This window comes from Hemitrygon akajei, chromosome 17 (assembly GCF_048418815.1).
Source record: "Hemitrygon akajei chromosome 17, sHemAka1.3, whole genome shotgun sequence".
Classification (NCBI taxonomy): Eukaryota; Metazoa; Chordata; class Chondrichthyes; order Myliobatiformes; family Dasyatidae; genus Hemitrygon; species Hemitrygon akajei.
In genome coordinates this window covers 16579822-16604811 of record NC_133140.1, presented here as the reverse complement: position 1 = coordinate 16604811, position 24990 = coordinate 16579822, and the positions used below count along the sequence as shown (strand labels likewise).

Here is a 24990-nt window from a genome sequence, read left to right as displayed (position 1 = left end):
TTGAAAAAGTATTCAAAATGGGAGATAAGGAGGGCAGATATATTCTGGTATGGGGGAATATAGACAGAAATTCAGTTACTCTTTTGAATATATAGGCACCCCCAGGAAGTGATACTAGTTTCTTCCAGTAAATTACTAATATTATGGTAACGGAAACAGAAGGTCTCTTGATATGTGGGGGAGACATACATTTACAATTACAACCAAAGTTAGACTCTTCCAATAGAAAAACCTATGAAACAAAATCCTTACATAAGAAGGATGTTGGTTTAATTGATATATAGAGGGACCTTTTCCCCAACAGAAGGGATTACACTCATTATTCTGCCCTCCACTCTTTATATACGAGAATAGACTATTTCATAACATTTGGAAAAGATAAAGACAAAATAAATTCCTGTGGAATTGGGACAATAGATGTAAGTGACCATGCACCTATATATTTATCTGTTGACTTTTGAATAGGTTGCATCCCAGTAAATCATTTTCTGTGTGGAATGAGCTTCCAGTAGAAGTGGTAGAGGCAGGTTCGGTATTGTCATTTAAAGTAAAATTGGATAGGTATATGGCCAGGAAAGGAATGGAGGGTTATGGGCTGAGTGCGGGCCAGTGGGACTAGGTGAGTGTAAGCATCGGCACGGACTAGAAGGGCCGAGGTGGCCTGTTTCCATGCTGTAATTGTTATATGGTTATATGTTATATGTTGATTTTGACCTACAATCAAAGAATACTATTTGGAAACTAAATTCAAGACTACTCAATGATCCCTATTTTAAGGAACAAATTAAAAAAGAAATTGGTCTTTACTTAGAATTCAATGGTAATGGAGAGGTTTCACCTCCCATTCTATGGGATACTCTGAAGGTTGTCTTAAGAGCGAAATTATAGCGGTATTTTCATACAAGAAAAAAAAGGAATAAAACATTAGAAGAATTACAAAAAATAAGCTGAAGGATCTAGAAAAAAAACACAAATCGAGTTTGACACAACATTAGAGGAAATTTTAAAAATTAGGAATTAAATTAATAGTTTGGCTACACGAAATCAGGAAAAATTTAATGTTTCTGAAAAAGAGACACTATGAAAGTGGATCTAAATCTATGAAAGTACTGGCGTGGAAACTGAAAAAAAGATAGCAGAAAATACAATTCATAGAATTAGCAATCCAAGAACAAAAGTGATAAAAAAAAGCTAAGTGAAATTCAAGAAGCTTTTGAAGTGTTTTACTAAACTCTATATTCCAAAGTTCCAGGGGGGAGCATAACCCAAATTGACACCTTCCTGAATTCTCTAGAGTTACCCACTTTAAGCGAAGAACAAAATAGAACGATGACTGCTGACATAACTGAAGCTGAACTAAAAGCTGCAATTAGTTGGCTTAAATTAAGCAAGTCACCAGGATCAGATGGGTATATGGCAGAGTGGTACAAAGAATTTAAAAATGAGTTAATTCCTGTTTTACTCCCCACACTGAACTGGGCTCTAAAAGAGGTGCAAATGCCACCCAGTTGGAAGGAGGTGATAATCTCAGCTATACTGAAAGAAGGCAAGGATAAAATGGAATGTGGGTCATTTAGACCAGTATCTGTTCTTAACGTAGATTATTAATTATTTACCTCCATCATGGCCAAATGATTAGAAGAGTTTCTACCCATACTGATACGTAATGATAAGACAGTTTTTATACAACAATGCCGAACACAAGACTATATACAAAGGACATTTCACATTACGGATCATATACAAGAAAATAAAATTGAAGCTAGAGTGATTAGTGTGGACGCTGAAAAGGCATTCGATTCGGTTAATTGGAATTTTCTTTACAGAGTTTTACATAGATTTGGTTTACATGACACAATTATTAAAACTATACAGGCACTATATGACAATCTTACTGCTAGGATTAAAATCAATGGATATTTATCAAATAGTTTTACCCTAGAAAGGGGCATGAGATAGGGTTGTGCATGGTCACCGCTACTCTTCGCATTATGTCTGGAACCATTAGCTCAATACATTAGACAAAATGAAGATATCAGGGGAATTACTATTAAAGGGACAAGAGCATAAATTGGCCTGTTACGTGGATGACATTTTGATCTACTTAGGGCAACCAACATAGTCTTTTCCTAAATTGATGCAATCCTTTGAACAATATGGTCAATTATCAGGATACAAGATCAACACAGATAAAACCCAATTACTCTCATTTAACTACAGCCCACCAAGAGATATTGAAAGTAGATATCCCTGGGCATGGCAATCAGAGTCTTTCAAATAGTTGGGTATCCTTATGCCAAAAGATTTAGCAAAATTATCAGAATACAATTATCCACCTATATACTAAAAAATTAAGGAAGATATAACAAGATGGAACCTAATTCCTTTTTTTTAGTCTTAGTTCAAGGATTGAATCCATTAAAATGAATATATTGGCCAGACTATTATATCTCTTTCAGACCCTACCAATAGAGATTAACCAAAATCAATTCAATGAATGGAACAAAATATTATCAAGGAATAGTCATCATGGCTTTGTCAAGGGCAGGTCGTGCCTTACGAGCCTGATTGAATTTTTTGAGGATGTGACTAAACATATTGATGAAGGAAGAGCAGTAGATGTAGTGTATGTGGATTTCATGCCAGGCTTATTGAGAAAGTAAGGAGGCATGGGATCCAAGGGGACATTGCTTTGTGGATCGAGAACTGGCTTGCCCACAGAAGGCAAAGAGTGGTTGTAGACAGGTCACATTCTGCATGGAGGTCGGTCACCAGTGGAGAGCCTCAGGGATCTGTTCTGGGACCCTTACCCTTCATAACGTTTATAAATGACCTAGACGAGGAAGTGGAGGGATGGGTTAGTAAGTTTGCTGATGACACTAAGGTTGGAGGCGTTGTGGATAGTATGGAGGGCTGTCAGAGGTTACAGCAGAACATTGATAGGATGCAAAACTGAGCTAAGAAGTGGCAGATAGAGTTCAACCCAGATAAGTGTGAAGTGGTTCATTTTGGTAGGTCAAATATGATGGCAGAATATAGTATTAATGAAAAGACTCTTGGCAGTGTGGAGGATTAGAGGGATCTTGGGGTCCGAGTCCATAGGACGCTCAAAACAGCTGCACAGGTCGACTCAGTGGTTAAGAAGGCGTACAGTGTTGGCCTTCATCAATCATGGAATTGAATTTAGGAGCCGAGAGGTAATGTTGCAGCTATATAGGACCCTGGTCAGACCCCACTTGGAGTACTCTGCTCAGTTTTGGTCGCCTCACTACAGGAAGGATGTGGAAGCCGTAGAAAGGGTGCAGAGGAGATTTACAAGGATGTTGCCTGGATTGGGGAGCATGTCTTATGAGGACTGGTTGAGTGAACTCGGCCTTTTCTCCTTAGAGCAACAGAGGATGAGAGGTGACCTGATAGAGGTGTATATGATGTTGAGAGGTGTTGATCATGTGGATAATCAGAGGCTTTTTCCCAGGGCTGAAATAGTTGCAACAAGAGGACACAGGTTTAAGCTGCTAAGGAGTAGGTACAGAGGAGATGTCAGGGGTAAGTTTTTTACTCAGAGAGTGGTGAGTGCATGGAATGGGCTGCCAGAAAAGGTGGTGGAGGCAGATATGATAGAGTCTTTTAACAGACTTTTAGATAGGTACATGGAGCTTAGAAAAATAGAAGGCTATAGGTAAGCCCAGTAATTTCATGTAGGGACATGTTCGGCACAACCCTGTGGGCTTAAGGGCTTGTATCATGCTGTAGATTTTCTATGTTCCAAGATATACATGGCAAGGACCTAGAGTTCATCTCAAAACTTTGCAATTAGCCAAGGAAAATGGGGATGGGGCCTATCCTCTCTTAGAGATTATTATTTTGCAGCACAGTTGAGAGTTGTGATATGCTGCTGCAACCCATCATATGATGCTCAATGGAAAAATATTGAAGAGAGGATACTTTCCATCCCCATATTGGCAATTGTGGCTGATAACAACCTACAAAGTTACGTAAATACTATTGATAACCCATGGGTGAAATGAACTCTTAAAAATGTAAAACTATTATAAAAGAATATAAACTAGAGGGAGATATTGCAATTCTTAAATGGTGTGCATATGACTCGGATTTTATGCCGAATAAACTGGATGCTAGATTCAAGGACTGAACAGCTAAAGGAATAACAGTTCTTTGAAATATAATGAAAGTTGAAATATAATGAGAGAAGGAACACCATTCAGTTTGGAAATGCTTAAAGAGAAACACTTATTAGAAAAACAAGACTTTTATTGGTATTTGCAGATGTGACAGTATGTTAATACGACTGTTAAAAATGTAACCAAGGCAAGTACATGTTTGATAGAGCTATTTAGAAAAGCATATAATCACGATAATGGTAGTAGAATCATTTCAAGCGTGTATAAGGGTTTGTTAAATCTTAAAACACATTCGACTTCATACATTAAAACAAAATGGGAGAAGGAAGGAGGGATAATTATATCCAAGGTAGAATGGACAATAATATGGAGGTATTAATATTAAATATTTATCTCTTTTCAACCATTCTTGAGGTAAATACCCAAAATATATGGTCTTACTTTCTAAGGGTATTTCACATTTAAAAATGTCTTGTAGGGCATTGTGTATCCCACTCCAATAGTCTTTGATAATGGGGCAATCCCAGTGTACCAGTTCACAGAAATGGAGGGAGTTTGGATGGAAAAACTTGATAAGATATTTTATTACACCCTCTCAGAAATCCTATTATGATAGTAACCTGCCTGTCTGCTGGAGAAATTGTGGAAATCAAAATGCAAACCATTATCATATTTTCTGGGATTGCCCCGTTATCAAAGACTATTGGAGTGGGATACACAATGCCCTACAAGAATGTAACCAAGGCAAGTACATTACACATTTTTAAATGTGAAATACCCTTAGAAAGTAAGACCATATATTTTGGATATTTACCTCAAGAATGGTTGAAAAAAGATAAATATTTAATGTATATACTGCTGGTGGCTGGTAAAAAGACTCTTACCAGGAAATGGTTATCACAGGAGAGCCCAACTTTAAAGGCACGGATGGAAATTACAATGGACATTTGCAAAATGGAGATGATCATAAGTTAATCATAAGCTGGAACAATTTGATTCATACTGGGAAGATTGGTTTAACTACATAACACCTCATAGGCCTGATTTTATTCTCACAAATCAATGAATATGTTGTAAAAAAAAATCACTTCCTACTTGTACATAGTTTTCTCCTTTTGCTTGTTCTTTTTTTCCTCTTTTCTATAAGTGTATACCTCAGATAAATATTATGTGGAGATTTGTGGCAAATATGACTATATGATATATATGTACAGTATCTAAGATACATCTTATGGAAATGTTTGTTTGATGATGAACTTCAATAAAAAAATAAATTACTAAAAAAAAAGCAAGCATCACACACAGGGTGTAAAGCGAACATCACACTCAGTTTGTAAGTACAGATTAACTGATATTTACCAGAAATAATATTGTCAAATATCACTGTAACATTTAAAGAACCTCTTGTTATACATTTTCTATGTGTTTGACCTTAAAAGCAAATCACAAACTCATGAATTAGTAGCTGAGCCCTTCAAACCTGTTCTCAGCTGATCTGACTATCTGAAAACTACATTCCTACCTAACATTCATAACATCTTCTTACTTATCAAGAATCTATCTCTCTCTCTACCTTAAAAATATTCAAAGTACCCTCCTTTAGCACCCTTTGAAAAAAGTTTCAAAGGAATTACCACCCTCAGAAAAAGATCACTTCATCTATGATAAATGGGCCACATTTTATTTTTAAAGAGTGATCCGTTGTGAAAATATGCTCTCAACAATCACTCTGCATCTTATATGTTTCAATCAATCATTCTCATTCATTTATGACCACGATACATTGGAGAGGTATTAGGCTATTCAACTCATCAAGTCTGCTCTGCCAAACAATCATGGCTGAACTTTCCCTCTCATTCCCCACCCCGTCTTCGCCACATAAACTTTGATGGTTTTACTAATCAAGAACCTATCAACCTCTACTTTAAATATACCCAATGACTTGGCCTCCACAGCTGTCTACGGCAATAAATTCTGCAGATTCACCACTCTCTGGCTAAAGAAATTCCACCTCATCTTTGTTCTAAGGGGACTTGAGTATGTTGCCTCTGGTTCTAGACTCCTTCCTCTTCACATGCACTCTAGTTAGATATGTGTTATGCTTTAATGAGATAGAACATAGAAATCTACAGCACATTACAGACCCTTTGGTCCACAATGTTGTGCCGACCATGTAATCTACTCTAGAAACTGCCTAGAATTACCCTAGTGCATAGTCCTCTAATTTTCTTAGTTTCATGTACCTGTCGAAGAGGTTATTGTATCTGCTTCCACTACCACTGCCAGCAGTGCATTCCACGCACTCACCACTCTCTGTGTGATCTCCACTCATTTTTCTAAACTCCAACCAATACAGGCCTAGACACATCAAACACTGTGGATGCAAGTCGAAATTGTCCAACTTTTTCCATAGGAAGTGATTAGCTTTTATGGGGGAGGAGTGAACAATGGATAGAGATGTCATCCAATGCCTTACCCTCAGGCAATTTAGCTCAAATGAGAAACTGGTGATCGAGCCCACTTGTACATGTCCCTCTGATCATAGTTTATAAGGTCACTCAGGAAATTTGGAGAGGGTTCACCAGGATATTGTTTGGCTTGGGGGAAGCTAGTCTTGGACTGACAGGCTGGGCTTGTTTACCCTGAAGCAAAAGACACTGAGTGGTGACCTCATAGAAAAGTATAAGATCGTGAAATGCATGAACAGGATAGATAGAATCTTCTTCCAGCGTCAAAAACAAGGGAGCATGGTTTTAAGTAGATTTAAGGGTAATGTTAGGGGCAAGTTCTTCTTTTACACATAGAGGGTGATTGATATCTGAAATGTGCTGTGAGAGAAACTGGTGGAATCTGATACAATCATTGTACAATGATACAATACAATCAATTTTTGTCACTTAAAAAAATTGGATAAGTATATGGATAGGAAAGGAATGGAGGGTTATGGGCTGAGTGCAGGTAGGTGGGACTAGGTGAGAATAAGTGTTTGGCATGGACTAGAAGGTCTGAGATGGCCTGTTTCCATGCTGTAATTGTTATATGGTTATATTACATTTAAGAGGCATTGAGACACTCAATTAGGCACAGCATGGGACATGGGTCTAATGTAGGTAAACAGGAATGGCATAGATGGTGGATGAATGGTATGGACACGTTGGGCTGTTTCATGCTGTACCACTCTGTGATTATCAGCTCTTTACTTGGTGTGAGAGAGTTGGAGACCATCCCATACACCTGCCTGAAGATTCACAGGTTTAACATCAGGTGTAGACAATCCATTACATTCTGTGCATCGCCCAGTTTAAAGAGATCATGTTATGGTGAAGTTGTGTAAAATGCTGGTGAGGCCTAATTTGAAGTATTTATTCCAGTTATGGTCAACTACCTAATAGAAAGATATTAAAAAGTTCAAAAGAGTACAGATAAAATATACAGGCTTAGCCCCTGCTCTACTCATTTTATACTTGTGACTGTACGGATAAGCACAGCTCCAATGCCATCTTTAACCCATGAACTCACTTTCAAGGACTCTCATATTTTCGCTATTTATTGCTTATTTATTTATTATTATACTAATTTATTTCTTTTTATATTTGCTTAGTTTGATGTCTTTTGCACACTGGCTGTCCACCCTGTTAGTGCAGTCTTTCATTGACTCTATTATGGTTATTTGAGTTATTGAAAGAAAATGAATCTCAGGGTTGTATATGGTGACATATATGCACTTTGATAATAAACTTACTTTGAACTTTGAACTGTGAACAAGGATGTTGACGGGATTTGAGAACCTGAGTTATAGGGAAAGGTTGAATAAGTTTGGACTTCATTCCCTAGAGCGTAGGAGAATGAGGGGAGATTTGAGAGAGCTATACAAACTGATGAGGGTATAGACAGGGTAAATGCAAGCAGGCTTATTCCACTGAGGTTGGGTGAGACTACAACTGAAGGTCATAGGTTATGGGTGAAAGATGAAATATTTAATAGGGACATGAGTGGGAACTTCAATCAGAGGGTGGTGAGCGTGTGGAATGATCTGCCAGCATAAATAGTGGACGTGGGTTTGATTTCAACATTTAAGGGAAATTTGGATAAGTACATGGATGGGAGTGCTAGGGTCCAAGTGTAGGTTGATGGGGCTTGGCATGGACAAAATGAATGGACCTTTTACGCAGTAGTGCTCTATTTCTGATCCACATCTTAATTCATTTGGTACAAGTTCCATAACACATGGAGATGGCACTTCACCCACTGTTCAACATTCAGGGGACATGCACTGTGTCTGAGCTCCAAAACATTCTGTACAGAAAACCTCATGTGCTGCTTAGGATAACATAAGTGGATCTTGTTTCATGAAAGCATTTCTGTTTTAAGTAACAATCTGCCGGAGGAACTCAGTGAGTCTACTAGCATCTGTGGGAGGAAAGGAATTGTTCACTTTTTGGGATGGATGCTGCTCGACCTGTTATTCCTGTGGGACATCTGTGCTCCAGATTCCACCATGTACAGTCTCTCATGTTTTCATCTGAAATAAGTTCCACCCTACCTTTCCAACTGATATTGATAACAAAAATCAGCCACCAAGTTGTTAGTATCCTGCACATTAAAACTCTGATCAGATTTGGGTGTCCTGCAGTGCTTTCAGAGAGAAATTGAAAGCAAACAGTGTCCTACCTGAAGAGTTTCTTACCCAGTTTCCAGCATCTTCACAATCAGTGCACCTGCGAGGTTGGAGGTCCCCAGACCAAACTTTCAGTCACCCCAGCAACTCCCCTTTACCAGACAGAAGGAAGCTCTTCAGAAATCTACTCCAGGGTAGGCTCAGAAAAAGCTAAACACTGATCTACTGGGCCATTCCACAAGGACAGAGGGAAACACAGAAGCCAGCTCACCAGAGGACCCACTATAAAATCTGCACCTGCTCACTTGATGTGCTTCCGTAAAGGGGTTGTATGCAGGAAGGTACCTGCCTTGCATTGTGTGGGAAGCCTCAGTGGCAGGCCACAAGCTATTAACCTTTTTAACATGCTCATCTGCCCCCTTCTGTTCTGAGCAGCTGCTGCCTCTTAATTGATGTTATTTGACGTGGGATTAACTTTAACCCATTGTGTATCAGACTGCTTGGTAGTGGCAACATCTGAAGGTCAAAGGAAAATTCTAGTGATGAAAGTTTCACAACCTCAGGCAGCAAACATTCCTGACACACAAGGGATTCTGCAGATGCTGGAAATCCAGAGCAACACTCACAAATGCCGGAGGAACTCCAGGTCTGGCAGCATTTTCGGAGGGAATAAACAGTCAACAACTTGGGAAAACACTCTTCATCAGGACTGGAAAGGAAGGGTGAAGAAGCCAGAACAAGAAGGTGGGGGGAGAGGAAGGCTGGCAGTTGATATTTAAGATGAGGTGAGGTGGGGATGAAATAAGAAGCGGGGGGGGGGGATGATAGGTGGAAGAGGTGAAGGGCTGAAGAAGGAAGAATCTGAAAGGGGAGGAGAACAGACCATGGGGAAGGGGAAGGAGGCAGATCACCAGAGCTGGTGATGGGCAGGTGAGGAGATGATAAGAGGTGAGAGGGAGTCAGAATATGGAATGTTAAAAGAAAGAAGGGGGAAGAGGGACAGATTTCTAGAAGTTGGAGAAATCAATGTTCATGCCATCAGTTGGAGATTAGAAACCAACGCACCCAACAGTGATTCTCCACACCACTTGACCCAGCACAGTCAAGTGGCATTCAACAAAGTCCTCTTAAATCACCTCAATGTGAGTTCATCCAACAGGGAAGCAGTGGCTTAGTCAGCTTGGATTCAGCAGGAGACTCTGCCCTACATCGATATTCAAGCCCCACTCCAGAGTGCAGAGTCTACACTCTCCAGTGCATTCTGAAGGCCCATTTGACACAAGAGCAGCATTCGGCCCAATGAGTCTGCTCTGCCACTCCACCATGACTGATTTATTACCCGTTTCAACCCCATTCTCCTGCTTTCTCCCTGTAATCTTTGCCATCCTCGCTAATCAAGAACCTATCAACTTCCACTTTAAATGTACCCGATGGCAGCCTCCACAGCCATTTGTGGCAATGAATTTCACAGATTCACCACCCTCTGGCTAAAGAAATTTCTCCTCATCTCTGCTCTAAAGGGACATCCTTCTATTCTGAGGCTGTGCCCTCTGGTGCTGGACTCACCCACTATAGGAAACACCCTCTTCAGATCTACTCTATCCAGGACTTTCAATATTCAATAGATTTCAATGAGATCACCCTTGGTTCTTCCAAACTCCTGCGAGTACTGGCCCAGTGCCATCAAGCACTCCTCATACATTAACCCTTTCATTCTCAGGATCATTCTAGTGAACCTCTTCTGGACCCTCTGTAATGCCAGCACATCCTTTCAAGGAGCCCAGAACTGCTTACAATACTCTACATAGCAGTCTGACAAATGTCTTATAAAGCTTCAGCATTACATCCTTGTTTTTATATTCCAGTCTTCTCAAAATGAATGCTAAAATTGTACTTGCCTTCCTTACCAACTCAACCTGCAAGTTAACCTTTAGAGAATCCTGCATGAGATCTCTGAAGTCCCTCTGCACCGCTGATTTCTCAATTTTCTCCCCATTTAGAAAAGGCTGTGCCTTATTCTTTCTACCAAAGTGCATGACCATACATATCCCAACAATATATTCCATCTCCCACTTCTTCACCTATTCTCCCAATCTATCCAAGTCCTTCTACAGACACTCTGCTTCCCAACACTACTTTCCCTTCCACCTATCTTCATATCATCTGCAAATGTTAACACAAAACCCAATTTTGTCATCCAAATTATTGGCCTATGATGCGAACATTGATCCCTGCAGAACACCATTAGCCACTGGCAGCCAACCAGAAAAGGCCCCTTTATTCCCACTCTTGGCCTCCTGCCTGTCACCCAATCTTCTCCCACAGGAGCACTGCACTGTCAGAGGCACCACCTTCAGGATGAGGGTTCAAACCACTGCCCCACAGCTCAGTTCCAAAAAGGAGCCAGGGATGTCCTGTGGTCAATAAGTACTCCTCAACCAGCACTACCTTGTTTCTTGGGGAGTTTGCTGAGTACAAAGCAGCTGCTAAACTTCCTGCCTTCCAAGTTGAATTAACTGATTGGCTATAATGCATTCCGGGGGGGGGGGGGGGGGGCGGTGCATTCTGAGATTGTGAAAGATGAGATATATTAATTGCAGAGCCATTTCCCGTGTTGCCCAGCTCTCTATGTCACTCCAGACATTACAATCTTTATAATACATTGAGGAAAGAACAGCCAGGGCATAGAAGTGATTGATCAAATGATTCATGGAATAAAGGACTTTAGTTATTGAATAGACTGATGAGACTAGTGTTATTGTCCTATGCAGAGAAGGTTCGGAGGGGATCAGATAACAGACTAAAAATTATGAGGGCTACAGACAGATTCTTCCCATTGACAGAAGGACGAAGGAGCCAAGAACCAGAGGATTTAGAGTGAAGATGATTGGCCAAAAGCTAACATTAGTAGGAGGAAAAACATTTTCTTTACACACTGAATAGCTCTGGTTCAGAAAGCACAGCTAGGAAGCGAAGGAGTTAAGTTTCATTGCAGCGTTTTGATAGGGAATTGGAGCAGCATGTGAAAGGAAAGGATGTGCAGGACTCTGCAAAGGAGTGCGAATGCTGCATCGTTCTTAGATAAACATACAAAGTGCTGGAGGGACTCATCAGGTCAGGCTGCATCTATGGAGGGGAATGAACGGTCGCTGTTTCAGCCAAGACTATTCTTCACAAGTCCTGTGGAGTAGTCTTGAGCTGAAATATTGACTGTTTATTCCTGTCCATAGATGCTGCCTGACCTGCTAAGTTCCTCCAGCATTTTGTGTGTGTTGCTCTGGATCTGCAGAATTTCTTGTGTGTTTGTTCTTAGAACAATACAGACTCATATTGTAGGCTTCTTTCATTTTATAACCAATATACAACAATGGATCCACTGTTTACATGCAGAAATAGCATGTGGCATATCCAACAGCTGTGAACCTGGGGAAGCATTTGCCAACAGTAACTTGAACATAAAACATATAGTAGGAGCAAAATTTGGCCATCTGGCCCATTGAGTCTGCTTTATCATTCCATCATGGACATGGTTAGCTTCCACTAAACCCCAGGATTGATTTATATAATTTCTCCAAATGAGTAATATCCTTAAAAGGGCAGCACAAGTAGAATCAGTCACAGTTGTACCTGAACTATTCGACACATTAAGCTTACCCCAGCTCGCACACTAACCATAAGCAATGCCACAGATGTCCACCATCCTTTCTGTTAGCACATTGAATAACATAAACAGGGTGCATCCAAATCCACTTGGAGTTGGAGAGAAACAGACATGTCTAGGGAGATCCATAGGAGAGGTGAACAGCTGAAACAGGGCCTCACTCACACTACAATCTGGGGTGATGGGTGCACGATTCCAGACACTAAATTACCATTCAGGAGTGAAGCTTGAAATTCTGGAGTGGGATATTGGGATCCAAAGGAATCTGAAAGACTATTCCTGTATTATCTTTGAAGCAGATCAGTTTTTACCACCAGCCACTTAATACCTGCATCAATGCAGCTGGAATCAGGTTATTAGCAGGGTTCAAAGGAGATTCACGAAAATGATTCCAGGATCGAAAGGCTTGTCATATGAAGAGTGTTTGATGGCTCTGGGCCCATACTCACTGGAATTCAGAAGAATGAGCGGGGGATCTCATTGAAGCTTGTCGAATGTTGAAAGGCATCGACAGAGTGGATGTGGAGAGGATGTTTCCTATGGTGAGGGAGTCTAAGACCAGAGGATACAACCTCAGAACAGAGGGGTATCCTTTTAGAATGGAGATGAAGAGGAACTTCTTGAGCCAGAGAGTGATGAATCTGTGCAATTCATTGCTACAGGGGGCTGTGGAGGCTGTCATTGGGTACATTTAAGAGAGAGGTTGATAGATTCTTGATTAGTCAGGGCATGAAGAGATAAGGAGAGAAGGCAGGAAATTGGAGCCAAGAGGGAAAATGGATTAGCCATGATGAACTAGTGGAGTAGACTCAATGGGCCAACTGGCCTAATTCAGCTCCTATGTCTTATTATTTTAATCTGTATTGAGATACAGTGAAATGTGTTAACTTGCCTGCCTTCCTGTCAGATCATGCTATACATAAATACATTGAGGTACAACAAAAGGTGAAAAAAAATGCAAAATATAGTGTCACAGTTACAGGGAAAGGGCAGTGCAGGTAGACACATAAAATAACTGGAGGAATTCAGCAGGTCAGGAAAGGAATAAACAAGTTGACATTTTGGGCCAAGGACTGGAAAGGAAGAGGGCAGATGACAGAATGAAAAGGTGGGGGGAGGGGAAGGGGGGTAGTTGGGAGGTGATAGGTGAAGTCAGGTAGGTGGGAAAGGTCAAGGGTTGGAGAGGAAGGAAGCCTAATAAAGACAAATAAGTGCAGGGAACATAATAAGGTATACCGGGAGAACAACTGTTCATCTTTACTGTACGAGAGGACTGTTCAGGAATTTGATAACTATAAGACTTAGGAGCAGCATTAGGCCATTTTGCCCATCAAGTCTGCTCTGACACTCCATCATGGCATGGATGATCCCTCTTAACTCCATTTTCCTGTCTTCTCCCTGTAACCTTTGATGCCCTTACTAATCAAGAAACTATTACTCTCTGTTTTAAATATACCCAATGACTTGGCCTCCACAGCTGAATCTGGAGCATTTCATAGATTCACCACCCTCTGGCTAAAGAAATTCCTCCTCATCTCTGTTCTAAAGGGGCATCCTTCTATTCTGAGGCTATGCCCTCTAGTCCTAGACTTCCCACTATAGGAAGCATCCTCTCCATATCCATTCTATTTAGGCCTTTCAATATTCGATAGCTTTTAATGAAATCCCTCGTTATTCTTCTAATCTCCAACAAATACAGCCCAGAGCCATCAAACGCTCCTCACATGCTATCTCTTTCATTCCCAGGATCATTCTCGCGAACTTCATTTAGACCCTCTCCAACACATCCTTTCTTAGATAAGGGGCCCAGACCTGCTCACAATACTCCAATTGCAGTCCAAGAACAGCTGGATAGAAGCTGTCCTTGAGCCTGGTGGTATATGCTTTCAAGCTTTTCTATCTTCTGCCTAATGGAAGAGGGAAGTGGGGTGATTATGTTGCCTGCTTTCCCGAGGCAGTCTAAAGTATAGAATGAGTCAATGGAGGCAGGTCTGCGTGATGGACCGGGCTGCCCCTCTCTGCCCCTTACCTTGCTACTTTCGCCAGGAGTTGCAGCTCGAGTAATGTTTGCTGCTCGGTGAGTGACTGGAGAGGACATGTTCAGCGCAGTGTCTGCCACCTTCTCCACCAACCAGACAGATCAAGCACTACAGTGCATCAGTAACTGCACCAGCACAGCAGGTCAAAAGAGATTAAAATAAAACCATTCCGGGAGGCAGTTTATTAATTTCTCTGCAGTGACTCTCAAAAACACAGGCTATGCTGATACAAGCACATCCCCAGCACAATAGGTTCTGGAATTGTCCAATCAAACCTGGGCCTATCCATCCTCTGTCACTGGAACCTTCATCAGCTATTTGCATGGCTTGAAGCCAATAGAGCCTACTGTCTATCAGAATAGAAGCAAAGCCATTTAAAAATCTGTTTAATTATCTGTAACTAAGGTTTATGAAAATATAAACCAATAGGGCCTGGATTACAACACAGCATGGTCAGAAAGCACCAGGGCATGGGCAGGATTGATCCTGCCATGTGATGGTATCAGCACTAGCAACAAACCAGTCTGCTGGGAAAACTCAGTGGATCAAAGGTGTGTGTGTGTGTGTGTGTGTGTGTGTGTGTGTGTGTGTGTGTGTGTGTGTGTGTGTGTGTGTGTGTGTGTGTGTGTGTGTGTGTGTGTGTGTGTGTATATACACACACATATATTTGGGGGAGGGGTGGGTTAATGGAAGGAGGAATTGCCTCGTTTTGTCTTGTGGGGAGTCTAAGTGTGCAGAGAAGAGATGACCAGTATAAAGAGGAGTGGTGAAGAAGGACTGAGGTGGGTGTAAGATGGCAGGCAGGTAGGGGAAGGGAGAAGGGGATCAGCTGTGGCTGCTGAATGATAGATAAAGGCATAGTGAGAGAGGGAAGAGGAAAGAAGAGGGAAAAGCAGGTGAGGGATGTGAGTGCACACAGTAGAGACAGAGGATGAAGGCAGATAAGCAGGAACACAAAGAGCTACTGGTGTGGGACTTTGATAAGGAGGTTAGAATCAGAAACACAGAACATGGAACACTGAAGTGCAGAAAATGCTCAAGAAAGTGAGCAGGGATAACCCTGGCAATTATAAACCTGTACTATGTGGTAATCTTCTATGTTCTGTTTCCTAGTACAGGTTCAGCCAACCTTTTAACCGACTCCAACATCAGTGTAACACTTCATAGCCCTCCATTCACGTGCCTAAGAGTTCCTGAAATATTCCCAATGTATCGGCCTCTACCACCACGTTCCACGTTTACACTGTTTGTATAAAAACTTACCTTTCACATCCCCATCATACTTTCCACCAATCACCTGAAAATTATACCTCCTCATATTAACCATTTCCACCCTAGGAAAAAGTTTCCAGCTGTCCAGTCGATCTGTGCCTTTTATTATCTTGTACATCTTGAAGCAATAGGGGAGAGATGAACGACAGATGAAACCAGAACCAGATTGGGAGGGGGTGGTGTAGGCAGGGAACCTGTGAGTGAACTCTGTGTTTGTTGTGGGTGAATGGAACCTGGGGAGGGGGGGGGGGGAAACCAGATGAAGGGAAACTGGAGGGTGTAAGCAAAAGGAGACAAAGATGGGAGGACTGGAGGAAGATCAGGGGGTGGGGGGAAGGCTCGAGTAGGAGAAAATAAAGGGTTAGCTAAAATGGGTAAACTCAAAATCTCTGCCATTAGATCGTAGACTTCAACTGAGCTCTTGCAGCAGATCTGTATGTTGTTCCCGATTCTAGCAACTGCAGTCTCGTTTCTCCATTCTGCGCACAGGAGCAGAATTATCCCATTTTCCACAGCACAGCTGGTTGCTGACTTATCCTTTGCACGGGGAAGACTGTGCCAACAGCGATCTGAACACTGCTGGCCAGCTGGCTGATCAACAAGCTCATTGGCAGGTGTTCATGGTTACGGGGACAGCCTATTGTGCCTATAGAGTGAAAGAGGATAAAGGAGATGTTGAGGGGAGAGGAATGAAGTGGAGGAGGAAGAGATAGGCATCCGTTAGTCTCATGAGACCATGGATTTGCGCCTTGGAAGGTTTCCAGGGTGCAGGCCTGGGCAGGGTTGTATGGGAGTCCGGCAGTTGCCCAAGCTGCAGGCCTTCAACTCTTCACGCCACCGATGTTGTCCAAGGGAAGGGCACTAAGACCCAAGCAGCTTGGCATCAGTGTCGTCGCAGAGCAATGTGTTATTAAGTGCCTTGCTCAAGGACACAAACACGCCGCCTCAGCTGAGGCTCAGACCAGTGACCTTCAGATTACTAGTCCAATGCCTTATCCACTAGGCCATGGCAAAATCATAAACACAAGAGATTCTGCAGATGCTGGAAATCCAGAGCCACACACATAAAATGTTGGAGGTACTTAGCGCATTAGCCAGCATCTATGGAATGGAATGAAGAGCCGACATTTCAAGCCGAGACCCTTCATTATGACCAATGAAACAAGCAAAAGTAGCTCAAAGCAAAAAGCATGGGGAACCACTGATTCTCAGATTTTTTCCCCACCAGTTACCCAATATTGTAGCACAGAGGGACAAATATGAGCACATTCAATTATTCCCCTGTTCATTGTGATCACATACCATTTGTAAAATTGTCAGCCCATCTCAGCAGCACCTTCTGCCGAACTAGATTTCCGGGAATCCAGGTGAACTCGCAGGATATAGTTAGTTTTCTCTAAAAACCCGTGGTTTGGACTCCTGAGGAACAGGAAGCCTCGTATGTAGTGTTTCTGTGCATGTTGCCTGGGAGTCATCACATGACCATCCAAAGCCACTCCCCTCCATTCAATAACACATCAGGAGAATGCAGATGGAGGCCACTAGCCCTATCTTCCTCTGTCCTTCTTAGATAGTTGGATGGGTTACCTTATCAAAATCTTCTTGGGTGGCCCGCATCTCCTTCCAGGTCTTGTTCAGCAGCTGGATGCAAATACAGAAGAACTCTTCGAAAACCCTGTCCTGGGCAAAGAACATGGGGTAGAAGTCCTGCCCTGTTTCCGATGCTGCGGAGGAGAGTACAAGATGCTATGGGAAGATATCATAACCATACATACACACACACACACACACACACACAGAGGTCACATGCTGTCACTGAGAATCGTCCCGAAGTTCTGCAAGGGAGGTAGAGTTGGGAGGTGTCAGTGGGAATATTTGTAAGGTATGAGAATGAACAGTTATGCTTGTTTAAGTGATGATCAAGCTCTAGGTATCCTGATGGTCAGAACACAGGTCTTGTAGTTATGGAAGCCTGCTCCATGTAGCAAGCCAAACCAGGAAGGTGGAGTGTGAGAGGCTGTTGGGCCGGGGAAGTGTTCAGATCACAATGGTTTAAGTTTCAATCCAAATTCAATTAAACACATTTATCCTCACTTCAGAGTTCAAATCCTCAGTGAGGAATGAAAGCCTTTAGAATCAAGATCTAACTCTGTTACAGAGCCTGCATTTAATAAACTCCATATTGGAGATGGTAGGGATACAACTGACCAATAATGATGTAAATGGCTTCTGCAGGGTACAAAATGTGGAGGAACGGATTTGATAGGGCTAAGAAGATTTATGGCATATTGGTCTTCATAAGTCAGGGGAATTAATTCAAGAGCCACAAGGTAATGTTGCAGCTTTATAAAACCCTGGTTAGACCACACTTGGAATTTTTTTTTGTAATTTATTTTTTTATTGAAGCTCATCATCAAACAAACATTTCCATAAGATGTGTTTCAGACATTGTACCTATATATCATATAATCATATATATCACAAATCTCCACAAAGTATTTATCTGACGTACACACTTATAGAAAAGAGTGGAGAGAAAAAACAAGCAAAAGGGAAGAACTATGTACAAGTAGGGAGTGATCTTTTGTTTTTACAACAGATTCATTGATTTGTGAGAATAAAGTCAGGCCTATGAGGCATTATTTAGTTAAACTATTTTCCCCAGTATGAATCAAATTGTTCCAAATTTGATAAAATTCTCTTACGTTTGATTGGATTTAATAGCCCATTGAAATTAAAAGAAATGAATTTTACCTTGTCCTTAGCCATCTGTATTTATCTGTCAATGTACCATTGAAATTAGAATAAAACTTAATCGATCTACTCCCTGAACAAATAAGAACCAAGAAACGCAGCTAATAACATAAATGGCAATATATATATACATATTCTCATTTTGATGGGGAAAAAGGAGTAAGTGAGCGAATAAAGAATAACAACTAAGTAATATAAAATCCACATTATAATAAGTATTTCTCGAGATAGGTATATCACCGTGTACTTTTGCTTTCATTTAGCTTCTCAACATTTTTAAAGTTAGCTAAACCTTATGGCTCTTCTGAAGGGGGTGAGGACTGTCTTTGGGAAACTCCCTGTCTTTCCTGATATATTTCTCTCGGCCTCCTCCCGTCTCCTGCCTTCTCGATTCTCACACTATTTCCCAAGCGGAGCGGGACAGTTCCTCAGTCAGGCTTTCCCTCATTTTGGTGACACTGACGGGCAAACCTCTGGCTTTCATGTCTGTAGTCGCCTATTCCACCGTCTGGTACAACCGCATCCCATTGTCATAAAACACTTGAAGTTTAGCAGGGTACGGAGTTTGAAATCTAATCTTATTTTGCTTTAGTACTCGCTTTACTTCAGAGTATTCTTTGTGTTTCTGCAGGACTGTGGGGGGGGGGGGGGTAATCTTGGTTGAAATATATTAATTTATCATCGCAAAACACTCTCTTCTTACCCCAGGCCCTTTGTAGAATCTGTACCAAAGGAATTTAATTATTATAGAGTGTGGCTTTCTGTCCTGGGTAGGTTTCGGAACCAGCGCGCAGTGCGTCCTCTCGATTTCCAGCTTCATAACCGAGGGAATATCCAGCGCGTCCCGCAGTAGCTTTTCGACAAACTCCGTCATAGACGAGCCCTCCGCTCCTCCGGGAACGTTGTAGATTCTGATATTTTTCCGCCATGATCTTCCCTCCAGGTCAAGCAGTTTATCTTCTTGGTGATGTAATATTTTTATTGTCTTACTCAGTATCCGTTCCATGTTTTGAATGTGATCTTCCATTTTCTCGATTCGAGTCTCTGCCACCGCTATTTTTTGATTAACGCTGGCGAGCTCTGCCTTAATATCCCGGAGCTGCTGCTTTATTTCTTTCTGGACCTCCATTATTTCTTTCAGGATTTCGAAGATATTCGCCGCCTCGCCTGAACGAGGCCCAGCGCCCGACTCGCTCGCACGCGGTCGGGTCGGAGAGCCGCTCGCTGCACTCCTCTCGGACGCAGGCTCTGCAGTGTCGCTTTTTTAATTTCTGTTCCTTTTCCCCATTCTTGCCCCTCTTTTCAGTTCAAATATTTTTCGAAAAATATTATATTTGATGGAATAACGGGGCTTAATACGCGTTTTTCCGGAGGAGCTAGTGACTTAAGCTGCCATTCTCAACGATGACGTCATTGGAACCACCCACACTTGGAATATTTTGCATTCACCTCTCCCCCACTGCATCAAGATGTAAAAGATGATAAGATGCATAGATTGAGTGGCCAGCCAGAGACATTTTCCCCAGGACAGAAAAGGCTAATATGAGGTGGCATAATTTTATGGTGGACAGTCTAGTCGGTGGGTTGGGACGGTGGAATGTCAGAGCCAAGATTTTTTTTTAAACCAAAAAGTATGGGTATGTGGAATGCTCTGCTAGGGGTGGTAGTAGAGGCAGACACAGTAGGGACCTTTAAGAAACTTACATAGACACAGGGATAATAACAAAATGCAGGGCTATGTAGGAGGGAAGGGTTAGATTTATCTGCAGGAAGGGCCTGAACTGTGCTGTAATGTTCTATGTTCAATGCTTACTGACTACCCTGCCTTCTCGAACTGAGAAGTGCTCCCAGAGTGCTGGTGGGGAAGGGGGTTCCAGGATTCCGACCCGGCGATGATGAAGAACAATGGTGTGTGGCTTGGAACCTGCCAGTGGTGGGCAATCGTGTGCTTCTGCTGTCCTTGTCCTCCACGCTGGTAGAAGTTGTCAGGTTTGGGAGGTGCTGTAGTAATAGCTGAGGTGAGCACCTGCAGTGCATTTTGTACATGACACACTGAGGCGGAGGGAATAAGTGTTTGTGGGGTTGGAATGGGAGGTCATGCAATGGCTGGGGTGTCATTTAAGCAGGCTGCTTTTTCTTGGATGGCATCGAGTTTCTGGTGAATGGTTGAAGCTGTACTCAACCGGGCAGAAGAGCTTCGTATCACTTGTCTGATGGAAGGAAGGTGGAAAGGCTTTGGGGTGCCGGGTTAAGTTACAAACTGCAGCGAGTACCCATCCCCGGCCTGATTTTATAGTCATAGTATTCACGTGGCTGGTCTCGTTGAGTTTCTGGTTAGTGGTGATCACCAGGATGCAGATGGTTGGGACTCCAGTTGAAAGGCCAGGGGTGGATGGTTACAGATTAGATTAATAACAACTCTTGTTGGAGATGGCCACTGCCTGGCACACACTATACATAACCCACATCTCAACGTTGTCTAGGTCATGTTGCGTACAGGCATTGTTTGCTAAAGATCTACAAAAGGAACTGAACCTTGTGCAATCATCATCACTTTGGACCTGATGAATCAGCTGACACTGCCCTAGGGAATGTCTGCAGTGATGTACTGGGGCTGGCCTGGATGACATCAAATAACCACATCAATCTCCCTTTGTGAGAGAGGTGTGACGTTCCAGGGCAATTTTCAGTGCAGTAACTGATCAACTCATTACTTGGTTCAAGGAGTACACAAGGATGGATGAATCAGACTTACAGAGTTTGCAGTTAACATGGCAACCAGATCAGTAATCCAGAGAGAAGCCAACCAATAGTTAATCAGGATGGAGCTTGGTGACATTTCTGAGCATTACCAGTCAGGTTCAAGGAGGATGACAGCCTCACAGAGGTCGTATTCCATAGTTTCCATAGGAACAAGACTGTTCTTTTAAAATCAGATAACAGACAGCAACAAAGGAGGCTGAATAAACTCACGTGGGTCTCCAATCTTCAGTATCTCACAGAGAATGCTGGTGAGCTGAATACTCCCACGACCAAAGGGACACTCGTGCTTGTCTTCTCGGCTGCTGTTCTCCAGAACAAACTGTTAATTGGGAGAGAGAGCAGTGGGATGGAGGGGGTTGAAGGGAGGTTGAAGTGTGGAGGGTGGAGGGGGAGGGGAGGGTGGAGTGGGGAGGGAGGAGTGGGGAGAGGAGGGTGGAGTGAGAAGGGGAGCAGGAGATGGAGAGAAAGAAAGATTAGTTACTGAGACCTGGTCTGGTCCTGAAACTGTTAGGTTGCGACTCTGCCAAGAAGGTTTGGTTGTCATTAGCAGCAAGAAGCACATCTACTGGACCTGGTCAGAAAACAGGACAGTACTAACCAATAAGCTGGGTGGAAGAGTGCAGCCTCTCTCAGGTGAGAATGCCTGCTTGCGAAGAGGGGAGTGAAGGAAAATGGGACCAAGCCAGAAGCGATTGTGACCCCAACCAGCATTTCTGCAGACATGCATTGAAGTCAGTGATTTTGGAGAATTCGGTCAGATGTTGCCAACTTACCCGATTGTAGGCGTCAGAATGGTGGGAAGCAAAGTAGATCATGTTATCTAGAGGCAGGAGTCCAGGAGGAGTTCGGCTGAAGTCTAGTGAGGGATTGGCATTGTTCTAGAGGGGAAAGGCAACAGTTACTGTCAGGAATCTAGGACTTTCCAATGAACCTCTGTTTGCAGTTGTATATTGCTGACAGCAAAGAACTGATAAACAATGGCCAGAGGCAGGGGACTGATGAGTTCTGGCTTTTGTGATGAGCAGAAGATGGCCACCAGGTTAATGAAGGAGGTCAGAGGAGAATGGCCAGACTGGTTTATGCTGACAGGGAGGTGAAAGTAACTCAAATAAACTCGTGTTACAACAGTCGTGTGCAGAAGAGCATCTGTGAATGCACAATATATCAAACCTTGAAGTGAGTGGGCTACAGGAATAGAAGACCATGGACATATACACTCAGTGGCCACTTTATTAGGTAAAGTAAGGAGAATGTGACTTAGAAGGGGTACAAGGAAGAATACTTTCACCCAGAAGGTGGTAGAAAGGAATGCATTGCCTGATAGAGTGGTGGAGGCAGAGATCTGAGAAATATCTTGATAGGTAACCGAATTGTCAAGGCATAGAAGACTATGGTGGTAAACATGCTTCGGGTAGATGTTTAGCACAAATACGAGAAAATCCACAGAGGCTGGAAATCCAAGCAACACAAACAAAATGTTGGAGGAACTCAGCAGGCCAGGCAGTATCCAAAGAAAAGTTGACATTTTGGGCCAAGACCCTTCATCATGACTGGAAAAAATGATGAGAAGTTAGAGCAAGAAAGTGGAGGGAGGGGAGGAAGAAGTACAAGGCGGTAGGTGATAGGTGAAACAAGGAGAGAGGAAGGGGTGCAGTAAAGAGCTGGGAAGTTGATAGGTAAAAGAGATAAAGGACTGGAGAAGGGGGAATCTGATAAGAGAGGGTAGAAGACCATGGAAAAAAGGGAAGGGGAGGAGCAACAGAGGGAGGTGATAGGTAGGTAAGAAGATAGAGTGAGAAAGGGAAATGGGAATGGGATGGTGAGGGGAGTGGGGGGGGAGGCAATTGCCAGAAGTTCAAGAACTCTATGTTCATGATATCAGTTTGGAGGCTACCCAGACAGAATACAAGATGCGAAGGTGCTCAGTGAAGCGGTCTCCCAATCTATGATGGATCTCACTGATATACAGAAAGCCACACCAGGAGCACCCAAAATGGTAGCTGACCACAACAGACTCACAGGTGAAGTGTCGCCTCACCTAGAAGAACAGTTGTGGCTGTGAATGGTAGTGAGGGAGGACATGTAGGGGCAGGTGTGGCACTTGTTCCGCTTGCAAGGATAAGTGCCAGGAGGGAGATCAGTGGGGTGCGACGAATGGACAAGGGACTCGCGTAGGGAGCAATCCCTGCGAAAAGATGAAAGTGGGGGCGAGGGAAAGACAACCTTGGTGATGGAGTCCTGTTGGAGATGGTGGAAGTTACGGAGAATTATGTGCTGGATGCAGAGGTTACTGATGTGGGAAGTGAGGGCAAGAGGAACCCTATCCCTGGTGGGGTAGTGGGAGGATGCAGTGAAGGCAGACATGCGGGAAATGGAAGAGATGCAGCTGAGGGTAGCGTTGATAGTGGAGGTGGGGATCTCCTGGTAGCCAACCATTTCAATTCTATTTCCCATTCCCATTGCAACTTGCCAGTCCATGGCTTCCTCTACTGTCGTAATTGGAGGGCACACTCAGGTTGAAGGAACAAAACTTTATATTTCATCTGAGTAGCCTCTAACCTGATGGCATAAACAACTTGAAGTTCTGGTAATTCCACCCCCCCCCCCCGCCCCCCCCCCCCCATTTTCACCATTCCCCTCTCTTATCTGCCCATAACCTCCCTCTGGTGCTCCTCCGCTTCCCTTTCTTCCATGGTCTCCTATCAGATTCTGTCTTCCGCAGCCGTTTCTCTCTTTCACTAATTGAGTCCCTAGCTCTTTACTTCACACCTCTCCCTCTTCAGGTTTCACCGATCACCTCTCACCTTTTTCTTCTTCCCCCACTCCCCCCACCATTTTCTTACTCTGACCTCCTCTTTCTTTCCTGTCCTGATGAAGGGTCTCTGGCTGAAATGTCAACTGTGCACTCTTTTCCATAGATACCGCCTGGTTTTCTGAGTTCCTCCAGCGTTTTGTGTGTGTAGATGGGTGCTCAGTGAGGCAGACCTGCTTCTGTGCTTTACAATTCTCTTGACTACAGGAGTGGGTCACAGGAACGTAGAAGTGACACAAATGGATAGCTCAACACTCAACACAATTTAAAATGGTAACATCTATGAAAAAAATTATTGATAATAATTCACTGCCTAAGCATCTACTTGTTTTATAAAATGGAACTAGTTTTTTTAAATACGCAAAATAAACAAGACTTTCTAACCAGCCTCGAGGCAGATTGGACCCTCTCAGTGATTAGATGCCTTTATCTCTCTTTGCTGCAATATATTTTGGGGTGGATGTGACTGGGGGCCACCACTATACATGCAGATGAAGAAGGAAGTGGCTGGTAGAGTCTGGGGCCTGATTGAAGGGACTTGCTCCAAAACATTGACTGTTTATTCCTCTCAATAGATGCTGTCTGACTGGCTGAGTTCTTCTAGCATTGTGTATGTGTGTTATGGCAGATTTATTTACACTAAACCCAAAAGTGAATGGCCTAAAATGACACTTTCTGAAAGTGCCTCAGAGTGTTTGTTAGGACAATAATTGGGAGACAATATATAACCGACCAAAAGGCACAGGAGCCTGTGTCAACTCACAGGGAAGCCGAGCCTCTTGAACTCCCTGGCGTACAAAGATTTTCTCCGGTCCGTGTTGAAGTTCCCAGACGATGTGTCTGCGTCGGACTCAAAGGCTGTTTGGCGCAGACTGTGTATCATATCCCTCTGCTCCTGCAAGGGAATAAATGAGAAGTTCTTTTAAAAA

General features: G+C 42.8%; 1 protein-coding gene across 2 annotated transcripts in view; it reads right to left on the bottom strand.

Annotated features, from left to right (window-relative positions):
• Positions 1-24990, bottom strand: part of elmo3 (engulfment and cell motility 3) — a 161715-nt gene that overhangs the window by 31938 nt on the left and 104787 nt on the right. For both annotated transcript variants that reach the window (XM_073069708.1, XM_073069709.1), the window contains exons 12-15: positions 24825-24956; positions 22023-22127; positions 21460-21568; positions 17320-17456 (exon numbers count right to left, since the gene is read on the bottom strand). In XM_073069708.1, the coding sequence (XP_072925809.1) occupies positions 17320-17456; positions 21460-21568; positions 22023-22127; positions 24825-24956 (483 nt within the window). The remainder of the gene's footprint in view (positions 1-17319; positions 17457-21459; positions 21569-22022; positions 22128-24824; positions 24957-24990) is intronic.